Raw genomic sequence first — 18,132 nt, 5'->3', positions numbered from 1 at the left:
TGGGATCGAGCTCCGCATCGGGCTCCCTGCTCCGCGGGAAGCCTGCTTCTCCCTCCCCCACTCCCCCTGCTTGTGTTCCCTCTCTTGCTGTGTCTCTCTCTGTCAAATAAATAAATAAAATCTTCAAAAAAAAAAAAAAGAAAATCTTTAAAAAAAAATACCAACAGCATTTTTCACAGAGCTAGAACAAACAATCCTAAAATTCATATGGAACCACAAAAGACCTCAAATAGCCAAAGCAATCTTGAAAAAGACAAACAAAACTGCAGGCATCACAATTCCAGACTTCAAATTATATTATAAAGCAGTAGTAATTAAAACAGTATGGTACTGGCATAAAAACAGATTCACAGAACAATGGAAGAGAATAGAAAATCCAGAAATAAACCCACAATTAGATGGTCAATTAATCTTTGACAAAGGAGGAATGAATATGCAATGGGAAAAAGTCTCTTCCACAAATGGTGTTGGGAAAACTGGACAGCTACATGCAAAAGAATGAAACTCGACCGTTTTCTTTCACCATACACAAAAATAGACTCAAAATGGATTAAAGACTTAATTGAGACCTGAAAACCACAAAAATCCTAGAAGAGAGCACAGGCAGTAATTTCTCTGACATCGGCCCTAGCAACATTTTTCTAGTTATGCCTCCTGAGGCAAGGGAAACAAAATCAAAAATAAACTATAGGGACTACATCCAAAAAAAAAAAAAAAAGCTTCTGCACAGCAAAGTAAACACTCAACAAAACTAAAAGGCAACCTATGGAATGAGAGAAGATATCTGCAAGTGATAAATCCAATAGAAGAGTTAGTATCCAAAATATATTTTATCTTTTTAAAATATTTTATTTATTTATTTGACAGAGAGACAGCAAGAGAGGGAACACAAGCAGGTGGAGTGGGAGAGGGAGAAGCAGGCTTCCTGCTGAGCAAGAAGCCCGATGCGGGGCTCCATCCCAGGACCCTGGGATCACAACCTGAGCTGAAGGCAGACGCTTAACGACTAAGCCACCCAGGCGCCCCCAAGATATATTTTAAAAAACTTACACAACTCAATACCAAAAAACAAATAACCCAATTAAAAAATGGGCAGAAGACATGAACAGACATTTCTCCAAAGAATACATCCATATGGCCAATAGACACATGAAAAGATGCTCAACATCACTCATCATCAGGGAAATGCAAATCAAAGCCACAATGAGATATCACCTCACACCTCGAAGAATGGCTAAAATCGAGACAAGAAACAAGTGTTGGCAAGGATGTGGAGAAAGGGGAACCCTCTTGCATTGTTGGTGGGAATGCAAACTGGTGCAGCCACTGTGGAAAACAGTATGGAGGTTCCTCAAAAAATTAAAAATATAACTACCTTAGGACCCAGTAATCACACTATTATTTACCCAAAAAACTATAAAAACACTAATTCAAAGGGATACATGCACCCCTATGTTTATTGCAGCATTATTTACAATAGCCAAATTATGGAAGCAGCCCACGTGTCCATGGATAAATGAATGGATAAAGATGTGGGGTGGAAGCAAGTATGTGTGTGTACACACACACACACACACACACACACACACCCCACAGAAATATTACTCAGCCTCGGGGCACCTGGGTGGCTCAGTTGTTAAGTTTCTGCCTTCGGCTCAGGTCATGATCCCAGGGTCCTGCTCCCTGCTCAGCGGGAAGCCTGCTTCTCCCTCTCCCTCTCCTGCTCCCCTTGCTTGTGCTCCCTCTCTCGCTGTCTATCAAATAAATAAAATCTTTAAAAAAAAAAAAAAGAAAGAAATAGGGGCGCCTGGGTGGCTCAGCCGTTAAGCGTCTGCCTTCAGCTCAGGTCATGATCCCAGGGTCCTGGGATCGAGCCCCGCATCGGGCTCCCTGCTCCGCGGGAAGCCTGCTTCTCCCTCTCCCACTCCCCCTGCTTGTGTTCCAGCTCTCGCTATCTCTCTGTCAAATAAATAAATAAAATCTTAAAAAAAAAAAAAAAGAAATATTACTCAGCCACAAAAAGGAATGAAATCTTGCCTTGTGCAACAACATGGATAGAGCCAGGGAGTATAATGCTAAGTGAAATAAGTCAGTCTGAGAAAGACAAATACCATATGATCTCACTCATATATAGAATTTAAGAAACAAAACAAACGAGCAAAGGAAAACAAAAAGAGAGACAAACCAAGAAACACACTCTTAACCATAGAGAACTGATGGCTACCAGAGGGGGGGTGGGGGGTGGGTGAAATAGATGATGGGGATTAAAGAGTAGACTCGCCATGATGAAAAAAATAAAGTAAAATAAAATAAAACAGGAACACCCTCACTCCAATGCCAAAATCAATGTAGCAATTTTGCAGACTGCAGATATTCATCTGGGATATGAATATCCTATACTTACACATCTCTCCCATTATCTAATTTAGTCATGGATTTGGACCAGTAAACTATTAAATCATACAGACAGAGCACCATCTTATTGCTCACACACATATAAGCATCTGGCATGTTTTCACATCAGGAAAGAATCCTGTAGACAGCCATACAATACAGGTATTCAATCATTTCACTGTTATTTTAGCATGTGGCACTAACACTATTTTGATTAACATAAGAAATGCTTATGAATAATCACTATCTCCAACTCTTCCATCATGAGCCAAGATCTGCTACTCCAGAGGGCATTTTTCCTTGGGATTTTGCTCTCTGCTTGGAGGAGTCCAGAAGAAAGTGAGAAATCAGCAGTAAGAGGAGATTTTGATGAGGCTGTGGACTTCCAGTACCACTACACTAACATGCCCACCCCAATCCTTGCCAGTTTGGTCAAGGGCACCTGTCTCCTTCACTATGCCCTCCCCTTAACACTCATGGCAGCCTGAGGTCAGATGGGAAACAGATGTGCCAAGATCTGGGGCTGAATTCGAGGAATGCTTTAGACAATGAGGCTACATATTGGAGGTGCAAAAAGAGTGCAGACTCTGGAGGCAGACAGGCCTGGGCTCAAATCTGGGATGGTCACTTGGGCCACTTAACTTCTGAACCATCAGTTCCCCACCTAAAAGGCAGTGCCATGGACCACAGGGCTCTGCCTACCTCTCCAGCTTCATCTCCCTCCCACTCCAGGCTCTGGCCACACTGGCCTTCTTTCAGGTCTTGGACTGTGTCTCCTCTGTGTGCTGTATACATGGTATACTGGCCCACTCAGTACCCACTCCATTCCCTCTTAGCATAACTCTGCACTGCAGGCGCTGGCTAAGTAAAAGTACATTATCCAAATACCTCTGCTGCTAGAATTCCAGATGGGACTTAGGTTCCACTAAACACGCCCACGGAAGGCTGATTCAAAACAAGTCACATGGTAAAAGAGGCAGGGAACAAAGCATTCACTTGGCGGGCCTGGGTCATACACAGTGTGGAGCTGCAGCCGAAAGCTATGGCGACAGCTGCCCAGCTCTGTAGCTTCCTGATTGTGGCAAAGGCAAAGCTCCCTCAGCCGTCCAGCCATCCAGTCCTGCTGTGTGGTTCGGGGAATTGTTCCTGCAAGCTCAGAAGAGTCTGAATCTTCAGCCCTTCCAAAGATCTGGTAGATCTCCCACCCGCTTATTAGAAATTCCTATTTGCATCTAAAACTAATGATGTAATGTATGGTGATTAACAATAAAAAATTTAAGAAAAAGAAATTCCTATTTGCGGGGCACCTGGGTGGCTCAGTCATTAAGTGTCTGCCTTCGGCTCAGGTCATGATCCCAGGGTCCTGGGATCGAGCCCCTCATCGGGCTCCCTGCTCTGCGGGAAGCCTGCTTCTTCCTCTCCCATTCCCCCTGCTTGTGTTCCCTCTCTTGCTGTCTCTCTGTCAAAATAAATAAATAAAATCTTTAAAAAAAAAAAAGAAATCCCTGTTTGCTCCAGCTAGCCAGAGTAGATTCTGTCATCCACAATGAAACCCTGACCAATGAAAACAGACCAGTGCACTCAGCCAGACACCCCTCTCCTTACCTCCCAGCACCATCCTCCCTTTGCCTGGTTACTTCCTAGTCATCCTTCACAGCTCAGCTCAAGCAGCACTTCTTTTTTTTTTTTTTTAAAGATTTTATTTATTCATTTGAGAGAGAGAATGAGATAGAGAGAGAGCATGAGAGGGAGGAGGGTCAGAGGGAGAAGCAGACTGCCCGCCAAGCAGGGAGCCTGATGCGGGACCCGATCCCGGGACTCCAGGATCATGACCTGAGCCAAAGGCAGTCGCTTAACCAACTGAGCCACCCAGGTGCCCTCAAGCAGCACTTCTTTAGGGAAGCCTTCCCTCACTTTCTAGCCCTAGGTAGGATTTCTCTGTCACATGCCATGGAAATCCTCTCTTGTTAGGGCAGCTGTCAGTTTTCCATTATACATGCAGAGGTGGGACCATCTGATTCACATTCATCTACCCCGCCTGACTGCAAGTTCCCTGAGAGCCGGGACCATGTTTGTAGTCCTCAGGGTACCCTTGGCATGGTGCCGGACCCACACCAGCCACTTAGTATCCCTGAGTGGATGAGTACAGGACATAATCTCGCAAGGAGTCTACCTTGCAAGAGTGTTGGGAGAACTGAAAGGACACACACAAGTAAAGGGACGAGCACAGCACCAGGACCAAATAAGCACTCAGTTGGTAGAGACTCTCATTCGGATAGGCAACTAGGGGCATGACACCACCTGTTCACCTGATATCAGGAGGAATACCAATGGGCCCAGGGGCTGAAATGGTGCCGTTGTAAAGGCACCTTCCATATTTCTACCAAAGTATATACCAGCTAACTGAGACCAAGGGGTCCTGGAGAATATGCCAGAAACAAACAAACACTCTGTTTTTCAGCTTTAAATAGTACTACCTGGGACCAGGAGTTCAATTGGATGCTTACATCTGAGAGAGTAAATCAGAGGTGCTCCTGTCCACCATATCAATGTGGGCCCTAGCTACTACCAAGAAAGCTCTGGACACCATAATGCCCACAACTGTGGGGAAAAGCAATGCTGACCCTACAAATAAAACATGCTCATTTGCTTTTGTCGGTAGTCTAATGACCTATTAAGCACTATATGGAAGCTAGAATTCTCATGTGTACCAGGATCCACCATTTTTACCCTCCCTCCACCCTACTGTCTCCAAGCACGGATTCTGTAAGGCCTTAAGGCAGCACCCCAATGAATACTAATATTTACTGAGTTTTCTTTTTCCCATAAAAATCCTTCAGTTTCGGGCGCCTGGGTGGCTCAGTTGGTTAAGCGACTGCCTTTGGCTCAGGTCATGATCCTGGAGTCCCGGGATCGAGTCCCGCATCGGGCTCCCTGCTCGGCAGGGAGTCTGCTTCTCCCTCTGACCCTCCTCCCTCTCATGCTCTCTGTCTCTCATTGTCTCTCTCGCAAATAAATAAAAAATCTTTAAAAAAAAAAAAATTTATAAAAAAAAATCCTTCAGTTTCAATGCCAGGTACCCTGTTCTTATATCCTGGAATCACCTCTCTTTCAATGATCCTGTATCTCTTTACTATTCTCATTCTGTAACGTGAAACATTTTTCATGTAGAAATGCCTCCCAACAAACAAACCAATCAACTACCATCACTTTAATTGTTAAGAAGCATAGGTAAAGGGTAAGCACCCGAAGAAGATAATAAGAGACAGACAAAAAGAATTAGGCTAAAAAAAAATTTCAGTATCAACTGAAATGCTTCAGAAATAAGGGAAAAAGAAGTAGGTGAAGGAAAGAAGTAGGAAGGAGGCTTCATGCGATGAAAAACAGAACCTCTTTGTGGTAACAGTGACTAACTGGGTATCTGTGAGTCCTAGTAGTAGATTCAGTGAAGTAGAACATATCAACCCTTTCTACCCCTTAAGGAGATGGTAAAACTCCAGCTAAGGTTGAAATCAAACGCGGAATTAATCTGGTAAAACAAGAGGTCAAGAACAAGGCATATACATTCCTATAAAATTTATCAAACCAGTTCTTCCTGTTACACACCAAGACAAACACCCATATACTCCTTCCCGCCCTCTTCCTCCTCCTCCTCCTCCTCCTCCTCCTCCTCGTCCTCCTCCCTCTCCCCTCACCCTCTTCTACTTCAGTCAGAGGAAGAGAATTTAGCAATGCCAAGAGGTCAACACACACACAATGTATTAACATTCACTATCCCTAACAACAGAAGACTTTCCTAGCCCTAATCTCTACCCATAAACTAAGTAACTCAACTTTCTGCCCTAAAGGTATAAATAAGAAATTCCTGTTGCTGGAGGGCCTAGGGTGCTCCAGAACCAAGAGAGGTTGGGGTCCCTAAACTCCTACAAGGGCCTTGGGTACCCAGGACCTCTTCTCAACCACACAAGGAGCAATTTTCCACATACACTGCAGCCTCTCATTTGTCCAAAGGAAAAGAGACACCAGCTTCTGGTTTCAGACTGGCAGGAATGACAAACCAGTAAGAAAACACTGATAACTCAAAAAAGAGGCATAGGATATGAAGTTATTTACTGAAAAGGAAACACAAATGTCTCACAAATGTCATATACTCCACTTCACTAATAAAGAGAAATGTTGTGGTGCCTGGGTGGCTCACTCGGTTGGGCGTCTGCCTTCGGCTCAGGTCATGATCCCAGAGTTCTGGGATGGAGCCCACATCGGGCTCCCTGCTCAGCGGGGAGCCTGCTTCTCCCTCTCCCTCTGCCCCTGCTCCAGCACTCTCTCTCTCAAATAAATAAATAAAATCTTCTAAAAAATTAAAAATTAAAAATAAAGGAAAATGTTCATTAAAACTACACCTAGATAGGGGCGCGTCGGTGGCTCAGTCGGTTAAGCGTCTGCCTTCAGCTCAGGTCATAATCCCTGGGTTCTGGGATCGAGTCCTGCATCGGGCTCCCTGCTCAGTGGGGAGCCTGCTTCTCCCTCTCCCTCTGCCCACCACTCCCCCTGCTTGTACCCTCTCTCTGTCAAATAAATAAATAATCTTAAAAAAAAAACTACACTGAGATATCATTTTTCACCTATCAGATTGGCAAAGGTGTAAGTTTTTTAGCACATTGTGTTAGCATGGGTATGGGAAAATAAACACTTTCATATATTGTTGGTAAATGTGTGAATTAGTACAGTCTCCAATTTGAAAATCTCTATCAAAAATAAAAATGTGTAGGAGCGCCTGGGTGGCTCAGTCAGTTAAGCGTCTGCCTTCAGCTCAGGTCATGATCCCAGGGTCCAGGGATCAAGCCCCACGTAGGGCTCCCTGCTCAGCAGGGAGCCTGCTTCTCCCTCTCCTCCCTGCTCATGCTCTCTCTCGCTATCTCTGTCTCTCTCAAATAAATAAATAAAATCTTTAAAAAATAAAATAAAAATGTGTAGATACTTCATCCAATTATTCCATTTCTAAGAACTGGTGCTCTCTCTCTCTCTCTCTATATATATATATGCATATGCAAACAATGCTCTAAGTTCCAGATGCTGATCAGAAGGAGCTGATCCATAAATGATTTATGGAAGATGCACATAATAAAATACCATGCATTTGAAAAAAACAAAATATGAAGACTGCTATAGAATGTTGTTAACGTTTATTGCTAAGTAAAATATGCAAGTGTGTAACAGATGTATATAGTATGCTACCATATGTATAAAAAGCTGGAACTATATGTTTTGCACCTATTACATATAATTTCATATAAGAATACCTATATTCACTTGTATATGCGTAAAATAGTCCTAGAATGATACAAAAGAAATGTGTCATATTAGCTGTCTGTAGGATAGGGAAGTGGATGGCCAGTGGTGGGGACAGAAGGGACACTTTTCATTCTGCACCCTTTAGTATCTTTTTAATTTTTGACATATTTTTTAAATTTTTAATTGCTCTTAAGAACAAGGGTATTTGAAAGTTCACAACCCATGATCCAAAAAAAAACAAAAACAAAAAACACCAGTGCAGTGTAAACAAGCCAGCAGCACCGTAGCATGCTTTTGCTGCAACCAAGCAAAGAGGGCGAGCATGTTAGGTGGCTGCACAGCTCCAGCCCCTCAGGAGAACATCTGAGTGGGCTTCTTCAGTGGCTCACGAGCCCACTGGTTTGACTGCAAGATGTGGAGCACAAAAAAGGGCAAGAACGAAATGTGGAAATGTGGAGTGGCGTCATGCTGAAGTACGCCCAGGGCGCTTCACGGGGCAAGGTCACAGCTCTCAGATAAGGAGAGAGGGGAAAGATTCCAAAACAAGGAAGGAAAAATGCCTGAGGCTCCACTCAAAGAAAACAAAACAACCACAAAAACAGCCCCCACCCAGGCCAAATGACCATGAAAGAGCCCCCTATGGGCCCGACCTGCCACACAGGCCATTCCTCTGGGCTGAGAACCAGGTAAGAGAAGCAGAGTGGCTCAGACAATACTGAGTAGGCCCCACTTGTTGACCTGCTTCTTTCTTCTCCACACTCAGAACACCAACTTGCTCACAACTCACCTCTAAGCCACCTCATTCAATCCCATCCCCGTCTTCCAGCCACAGCCTCTACTCTCTGCTCTCCTTACCCCACAGCATGCTAGTCCCATCCATCCATAAGATACCTTTCACACCATAAAAAGTTCTCCCAGAGCAGCGACAGCCTTCCAGAAAGTCTAGTTCTTCCTGTTCTCATCAAAACGACTATAGTGAACAACTTAATCACAGTGACTATCCATTCTCTTCTGACTTATGCCAACAGCACTCTGACAGAACCTCAGGGTATTTGTTTCTTTTACCATCCTTTACACACTTCTTTTCTATTTAGAACCATTCCAAAGGGAGGCAAGGAGCAAAGAGAATCTGCTTCTGGCCATAAGTACCTACAATTAAGTCCTGGGTGAGACGGGGGGCATGGTAAAAAATTGAAATTGAGCAAGAATGAGGGGGGGGGAAGGAGACAACTAATTTAAATAAATGTTTTGCAAGTCACAGACTTTTAGATTAATATGGTGGCTGGCTAGCAATGTCTAACAATGTCTGCCTAGTTAGTAAAAAGCTTCCACCACAAATATAGCCAAGAGCCCCAGGTAAAATGGCAGAGTGATGAATTTCTCTAAATTCTGTTTATCAGTTTTTTGTCTTTGAAGTAATAAAGACAAATGAGTATTTAGAATTTATCCCAGAAGGCTGTTAAGTTCACCCCTCCAGAAAGAGAAGAATATATCACAGCATGTATATTTAGGGTACGAAAAGTGAGTATGTTTTGATTTAAAATAAAAGATAATTTTTTTTCTACTGAGATCTGCCTGGAAGGATATTTCATTTGCCAAGCCTGTCTCCCTAAAGTCAGATAAAAATATATTGCATATATTTTATATATGTATGTGTATATATATATGTACATATGTACACATATACACAAATATACATATATATGAATACCTATATTTGTTTATATATGTATAATATACTCCTGGAATGGTACAAAACAAACATACCAGTTGCCTCTGGAATGTGAAACCAATAAAGACTGAATGCCATCCTCTAGCTGAGCTTACAGATAAATGAGACAGTAATGAACCATTTTTTTAAGAATGAAAAAATGGAAATTTCACATCTACAAGAAATATTAGAAAATTCTCAAACTTAATGTTATCAATAGAAAAAAAGGATACATGAACTGAGACAAAGGAGAAAACAAGGCAAAAGCCAGGATGGAGAATAAGGTTCCCACACAGAGAACACTGACCATCGGGGAAACAACAGTAGCTCTGTGTGGCCGGAGTACGGAGGGAGAGAAGTGAGCTACTGTGGCTGAAAAAGTATTAAGCAGGGGCAACACCAGGGCCCTGAGAGCCATGTTCAGGAATGTAGGCGATATGAAGAGAGCAACAGGCAGAGAGTGACAGGTCTCAATCAAGGGAGTAGAGTGATTAGATATGTATTTTTAAGATTTGAAAAGGGCACGAGGGGAAGCAAGGAAAAAGAGTTAGAGGCTGACAGAATAGATTCAGTGACAGAGGAAGATGGTCTGAACCAAAGAAATGCAGAATAACGGACAGGTAAGACAGGCATTTAGAAAATGAAATGGCCGGCACCTGGTAACTAAGTGGGCAGAAGAGCCAAGAGACAAGCCAAATATAGAGACTAGCATTCTGGCCCGTGCTAATAGATGGACGGAGCCAGGAATGGAAGGGTGAAAGCTGGCTTTGTGGGAAAGACATGTTAGTTTAAACTCACAGTGGGACATGTGAGTGAGGATGTCTGGCAGATGGAGCTATGTGGTCATAAGCTTCCATATAGCTAAAGAGGAACAGAGTGAGAAGCAGACCCAGGCATCACCAACATGTGAGGTGCTAGTGGAAGTAGGAGAATGGAAAAAGAAGATTAGGAAGAAGTAGTCACAAAAGCAGGAAGAAAACCAGGAGAGGATGGCATCATGTACACCAAAATTTGAGAGCATGTCAAGAAGGTGGTCAGTGTCAAAAGTTGCTAAGGGGTCAATGAAACAAGGACTTAACCCAAGGTAGTTTCTGGCAACTGCAGCAAAAACAGAGGCAGCGGAGTATAGTGGGAGCAAAAGGGACAATTCTAAATCCTACACCAGCCAATTACAAATGTTGATGGTTAAGATAATTTGTGAAAAGTAAACCACAAAATGACCTATAAACACATGATAAACAGATGAATCAGGAAAGAAGACTTAGTATTTCTAATATATATATATGTGTGTGTACATATATATATTTAAAGATTTTATTTGAGAGAGAGAGAACACGAGCAGGAGGAGGTACAGAGGGAGAGGGAGAAGCAGACTCCCCGCTGAGCAAGGAGCCCGACTGGAGCTCGATCCCAGGATCCTGAGATCATGACCTGAGGTGAAGGCAGACACTTAACCGAATGAGCCACCCAGGTGCCCCAAAGACTTAGTATTTCTTTACAAATCACTGTCAACCATTCACTGATCTAGGATATGCTCAGTATCTGAAATTTCAAGGGAAAAAACTTCCAACCCTAAACAAAAAAACCCTGAAATTTCTAAAATATTAGACAAAAAAAAAATTATTCATGCCAATATCTGGGTGCTGAATTTGGCATAAGCATCTCTAAAATGCCAAGTTCATGAGCTGCAAGAGCACTGGCCCAGGGTCCTGAATAACCTCCCTAAGTACCCAGAGGCCACTCCCCTTCCAATCATAAGAAACAACTTGAATACAAGTCCACAGAGGAAGCTAGAAGAGAGCAAGGTTGCCAACAGCACACTAACGTGGCAATGTGATGGGAATGAGTTACCCCAGCCTAGCCTACTACCAGCCCCAATCCATATTAATCCCCTACCACCAAAAACCTTCTCTTTAGATCCCCTCATCTACATGACTAATTCAGGCTGGCATTTTCCTTTCTGGGAATTGGAGTTCAGCCAAACCAAGATGACAGGCATAAGAAGGAAACCTAGAAACAAAAGCAAGAAAAACACATCAGCCATGAAAACCACAAACTGCTGTCCCAAGGAAGGCCCCTTGTTCTCATCTTAAACAGAAGGCAATACTCCAATCAGGAGGGAGTAGGGGCGGGGCTTCCACTGATGCCAAACAAACATTAAGGGAGTCAGACTATTGCAGATTATTCCAATGGACTGTTAAATCCATTCCAAGTCATTCATGTTACAGAAAAGAGAAGAAACTTGCCCAAGGTCACACAGTTTGGCCAGACCTGGGTAAGAACCCATCTGTTTTTTTCTGCACCAGACCATAAGTCCTTCTAATGGCCAACAACTGCCAAATACTGATGTCCAGCCCTGGCTCTCCCCAAAGTTCCAGAGCCATATTTCCTACCATCTCTTTGACACCTCCTCTTGGCTATCCCAAAAGCTCAAATCCCAACATCCAACACTGAACTCATGATCTTTCCCTAATACTCTCAATGCCAGTTTTTCATCCAGGGCTTCTTAGCTTACCAGATATCATCACCATCTATCTGGTTCCTGAGCCAGACTAAGAAAATATGTCCTGTGTTTGAACTCCAGCCCTATCACTTCCTAGCTGTGACTCTGGGTAAATTAAATAAGGTCTTTAAACCTCAGGTTTTGTCATCTAATAAATGGGACACCCAGGAGTCCAAGATGGCTTCATCCATACCAGTGAAGCAGAAGCAGCTCATGGCAAACTAGAAGAGCTACCAAGCTGGATACTGATGTGGGATTTCACCCTAAAGGTGCTGCTGGAGCATTTCAAAGAGGTTACTACCAACCAGTATTATAAATAAGTATGTCAATGTGAAGAAAGTGGGGGCATCGCTGGGATTTCTATGGTGCCGGCAGCTTACGTGCTTTTCAACTACTGTCATTGTTACAAGGACCACTGAAGACGGCCCAGTGTGGAGGCACATTCTGCATTCCTGACCATGACCTTTGCCTGGCACCCTTGAATCCTTTCATATCCTAACTGAGAATTAACATCCAATAAAAGATGACTGGTACATGGAAAAAAATGAGATAACAGGAATTACCTCATAACACAGCGGCGAGCACTAAAGAAGATGATGTGTATAAAATGCTAAGCACTAGAAAACAGACTATTTTCTAGTCCTGTAAGCGCAGTGCCCTCTATCTTCTTGCCTACTCCCCCCATTCCCATCCCTTGACCTGGTTAACACCTATGAATCCTTCTCATTTCAACTCAAATGTGACACCCCACTAAAAGCCTTCCTTGGGTGCCTGGGTGGCTCAGTTGGTTGGGCGACTGCCTTCGGCTCAGGTCATGATCCTGGAATCCCAGGATCGAGTCCCACATCGGGCTCCCTGCTCAGCAGGGAGTCTGCTTCTCCCTCTGACCCTCTCATGCTCTATCTCATTCTCTGTCTCAAATAAATAAATAAAATCTTTAAAAAATAAAAATAAAAGCCTTCCTTGATTGCCCCCTACCAGCTAAGGGTAGGTCATAACTGTGCCCCCACACGTTGTTTTTCATCCTCAAAGCAGTGTAATTTCCATTCACAACACATAATGACATATTTACTGTGCAATGTTTTGATTATTGGCCACTTCCCCCAATTGCGTATAAGCTCAATGAGGGCAGGGACTAGAAGTGTTAAACCTCATTTTTGTATCCTCAACACAGTACCTGGCACTTAATAGGTGTTTAGTAAACATCAGCTGAATGAAGTGTCCACGAAGCATGTCTACCAGCAGGAAACATGGACCCAGAGATTTGAAGAGAAGTCATAGGACATGAATCCAAGTACAAACCCAAGGCATCCCATCCAGAGGACTAGGTAGAAAGGGTCTGGTAAGCCCTACCTGACCACTGCAAAGTTCATGATTTACTGCTTGTTTGACCACTATTCTAACAATTCAGGATTAGGTCTCCATGGCACTAAGATACACTCTGTACACACATGCACAGCCACATCCTAGAGAATTTTCTAGATGAATCCCAGTCCCCCCTACACCTTTCTTAACGTAACCATCATTCCCACAGTGGGTGTGATTCTTATGTTTAAAGACATATTTTTATAACACAGGCCCTCTCACAACACAGCCAACTACTACATCTGGGGCTCAGCTAAATAAAGAGTTCTTTGTTCCAACTTGGGGGTGAAGGTGAGCTCTACTGGACAGAGGAGAGAATGGCATCTTGGCTCTCCAATATGGTACTAGTAAGGGATCATCAGGAATATTTTTTACTACACCCAAAGTCAGTTTATGTAGCAACTCCAGAATCTAGCCTCCCTATAATATAGAACCCTAATGTATAGTAAAATATTTTAAAGTGCAGATTTTGACACTGGGCAGACCTGGCTTCAAATTCTGGTTCTGCCACTTACTAGTTATGAATAAAACCTTAGACCTCTCTTGGCCACAGTTAACTCATCTACACTAGCAGATAAAACAGTACCTAGATCTTACAGTTGTAGGAAGCATTAAATATAAATACACAGCATATGGCTAAATTATTATCCTTAAGAAAGTTCTTTGTACACAGACTACCACCTTAGAAGATAAAGTTCTGTCCATAACACAGTTCTGGGCCGAAGAGATTGCCCCATTCCCAGAGGGTAGTCATTGAACACCATGATCTGTCCTTAGCCTTTGTCTATTCTGTTTGAGACTAGCAGCCCAATTCTTTATAGGAATATCTGACACTACCCTTCTATTCTGAGTAGAACTGCCACTGCGTAAGTGATCCTTCTTCCTAAGTTGGATAACCAAAATGTCATACAAACCACCCAACTTCCTCTTGTCTTTAGGGTCAAACAGTACACCCAGTTTTTTCATAATTCCTCTCATGTAGACACACACACCAGCAAGCACACACCCTTTTTTGAGAATATGACTTCCCCAGCATAGGATTCAGAGACACTACACAAGATAACAGTTGCAGACATGAAAATAATAACAGTTCTTTATCCAAAAGACAACACTGGAGAAAGGGAAGCTGAAATTTTCTAAGCCAGGAGAAATGGAGACATCACTTGTTCGTCTGCCATAATATTCCTTTTATATCTATTACATATAAGAAACAGCAGTTACTGCCACATGTAAAATAACTGTCCTCCAAACAGCAGGGACTAGGCCCTGAGACAGAATGCAGAAGAACTACCTCCGCCTTCCAAAAGCTTGCAATGTGATTGGAGGCACAAAACAAAGTGCAACAGCTAAGTATGCACTGAATGAATAATAATAAAGAATAAGGCAGAAATAAGATAGGCTATTTTGGAAAAAAATAAAGCACTCCTGAAAGAGGTGCCTAATGATGTAGGTGGAAGGGCGTTTTAGACATACAAAAGACCAAGAACCAGCTTGGATTAGTCTAGAGACACTGAGAAAGGGTAGAAACACACATTACAAAAAAGATGTAGGAGAACAGGGGCATCTGGCTAGCTCAGTCAGTAGGTCATGAGACTCTGGATCTTGGGGTCATGAGTTCAACCCCATATTGGGGGTAGAACTTAACTTAAAAAAAAAGATTTATGAAAATATATAAGCAACAGAACAAGAAGTGCAATATTTGCATAAGGGGGCAGTGTTAAATCTCCCTTACAAAAAAAAAAAAAAAAAATGAGGGCCCATCAAAAATTCATGTCCCCAAAGTCTCCCACTGGCATAGCCCCACAACATCACTTACCCGAATAAGGGAAGCCTGATGCCGAGGGGGCTTGGCTCCTGGGGCCCCCGACGAGGGTCCTTCAGGCTGGACAAGGGGCTGTCTAGCTTCGTAAGGAGCTGAAAAAGCAGGAGGAAAAGTCAGCACAGTACAAAAAGATTCCACCCAAAAATTATGACTTCACACTCAAACTGAGAGTGTCTGTTCTTCAGAGAAGAATTAGCAAAGGAATTAGAATTTATGTACATAGGGCCACCTTGCACAAACCAACCTTGGGTACAATTTAGGGAAGCAATCTAAAGACATTCAACTGATTCATGAAAAGACAGGAAAATATTTACATCAAGTTGAGATTAGGAATAAATTAGAAGGGTGGAATTGTTAAGAATCTAAACTGCAATTGAAAGCAATAATAAGAGTCAGAAAAGTGCCATGTTATAAATGCTCAAATTCTAAATATCAGGTAAATTCTATATATACCCACTGGTTTAAAAGTCTTGCATTCATCATCCATCTTCCAAAGCACCAAGAAAATAAATATGCATTTTGAACACTAAGAATCAACATTATCATTCATTTTTCAAAAATAAATGGCACAGTCTTCTTTTCCTTATTGGAAAGAATGTAAAACCAAGGAGAGAAAAGTACAAAAAGGAATAAATGTATTTTATATTTATTTTATCTTTCAATAACCAAACAAAAAATAATTTTGCTGACTTTGAGAAAAGTTCTTATGCCACAAAAACAAATGCATTTTTTTATTCCTTTTATTTCCAGAACACTTCATAATGATCTTGTCAATATGGTAGGAAAACAGTTAAACATAACCAGGTAGTATTCAGGGCTAACAGAAAGGAGAAATTATCACCCATGATGAAACCATTTTTGATTAACATTTCTGGCTAACAATTCAACTTTTTGGAAGTATATCAAGAAGTAAAATGCTGGAGCCCCTGGGTGGCTCAGTCAGTTAAGCATCTGACTTCTGCTCAGGTCATGATCTCAGGATCCTGGGATCGAGCTCCGCATTAGGTTCCCTGCTCAGCGGGGAGTCTGCTTGTCCCTTTCCCCCTCTCTCTACCCCTCCCCCCCGATTCGTGCTCTCGCTCTCTCTCAAATAATTAAATAAAATCTTTAAAAAAAAGAAGTAATATGCTTTCTTCCTACAGCTTCCTTATAAATAAAATTAGGTAGAGAGAGCAGGGCAGCCTGTTATGGCAGCACCCTTAGCATACTTTGATCATTTGAAAAGAAAGGAGGTGTAAGAACAGCAAACCACTCTTGGGCTCACATCTGCTTTTTATATTTCCTCCAAGGGACTGGAACACAACATTATAACACATTTAAAATACATTAGAACATCAAAAATCATTACCTAGCAAAGCATTAAATAGATTTTCAGACCCTGCTAAGAATAAATAAAAATATATAAACTGCAAAAGACACAAACCCGAGAACACATAATCCAAATCTTAGAAGATAAGTCTCAGGGGCGCTTGGGTGGCTCAGTCATTAAGCGTCTGCCTTCAGCTCAGGTCATGATCCCAGGGTCCTGGGCTCGAGCCCCGTATCGGGCTCCCTGCTCCACGGGAAGCCTGCTTCTCCCTCTCCCACTCCCCCTGCTTGTGTTCCCTCTCTCGCTATGTCTCTGTCTGTCAAATAAATAAATAAAATCGTTTTTTTTAAAAAAAAAGAAGGAGATAAGTCTCAGCTGGTAGACAGGTGTCCTTCAAAGAAGGATTTTTTTTTTTTTTAGGATTTTTAAAATTAATTTATTTTTATTTTTTATTTAAATTCAATTAATTAACATATAGTATATTATTAGTTTCAGAGGCAGAGTTCAGTCAAAGATGGATTTTTAAGATCATTCCATTTTGATGGAATACCCAATGCCAGAATTAAACTCTCAATGCCAGAAGTTTTGAACCATAGTAAACTATACCATGGTTGGGAGACTAGTGGTCATGAGCTTTCCCTGGGTAGCTGATCCCCCATGCTTCAGGTTTCCCTCAGAGGGAGGGAGCTTCTACTGCAAAGGAGGACACATATGCAAGGAAGCCATATGGCCCATGGCTCCAGTCCCTTACCTACAAGGGTCTTCCCTCAGAAGAAATAGACATATCTCATCAGTAAGGCTTGAACAAAGACTCATCTGCATGAGGGATCATTTTTGGAAAGGCCTGGCCTCAACGGCAGATTTTCTCTTCCTACTCCTGTGGGAAGCCTGGGTTGGCCACACCAGCTGGTGACTGGAAAGGTGAGTGTATGAAGCCCATCTGGTTACAAATCTAAAACACGTGCTCCGATCAGCTCTGTCAGTACCAGAGCTGATAATCTGACCATCATCAGTCTGACTCCTGTCTCAATCCTCAGTTGGATCTCAACTCAGAAGGTAAAAAGGCGCTACTTATTGCCTCTACTCTCCTTCCTCCCAAATAAAACCTGGAACGTTCAATTCAACGAAAAGGAAATAATTCTTAGATACCCTTATGAGAGGTTTAATAAGGAACTAGAAGTATCATCTTTCTCCAAAGGGAGGAGTATAAAATGAACCCTAAAGATTTCATCACTCTGAGATTCAGTGTCAAACTAGAACAGGGACCACTAGTAACTGCACAATAAAGACTCTACATCTGCAGTCAACCTAATGAATTATATCCAGGAGGTGACTTTCAAGAATACTTAAGAGCTTCAGAAATAAAACAGGTAGCAGATTCTAAAAACACAAAAGAAAATACTAGGCAACATTGGAGCACCTACAGTGTGCCAGGAACTGCTAGGCACAGAGGTTTATATAACAGTCCTTATTTGATCCACACAGCAAACCTCTGAAACAGATGTTATTCCACTTTACAGATAAGAGAAACTGAAGCTCAGAAAAGTGACATATCCATAGTCACACAGGCCAGAAACACAGGCTCACCAAGTCTACCTTTAGACCCAGGAGACTGACATCATAGCCCATACTCTTAAGAGAGTACATTCCTAGAATTGATACGTCAGAATAAGATGTGTAAGAAAAAACAGAACAGGTACCTTGATATGGAGATAAGACCTTAGGTATCAGAAGAA

At 42.3% G+C, this 18,132-nt stretch overlaps 1 protein-coding gene across 12 annotated transcripts in view; it reads right to left on the bottom strand.

Annotated features, from left to right (window-relative positions):
- The window catches only part of REPS2 (RALBP1 associated Eps domain containing 2), a 221,350-nt gene that overhangs the window by 128,957 nt on the left and 74,261 nt on the right, over positions 1-18,132 (bottom strand). For all 12 annotated transcript variants that reach the window (XM_064573814.1, XM_064573817.1, XM_064573818.1 and 9 more), the window contains exon 5: positions 15,082-15,179. In XM_064573814.1, coding sequence (XP_064429884.1) covers positions 15,082-15,179 — 98 coding nt within the window. The remainder of the gene's footprint in view (positions 1-15,081; positions 15,180-18,132) is intronic.

The sequence above is a fragment of the Mirounga angustirostris genome, unplaced genomic scaffold (genome assembly GCF_029215605.1).
Source record: "Mirounga angustirostris isolate CCGP_5_RB_7025 unplaced genomic scaffold, mMirAng1.0.hap1 SCAF_11, whole genome shotgun sequence".
Classification (NCBI taxonomy): domain Eukaryota; kingdom Metazoa; phylum Chordata; class Mammalia; order Carnivora; family Phocidae; genus Mirounga; species Mirounga angustirostris.
This window is presented reverse-complemented; position numbering and strand designations above follow the sequence as displayed.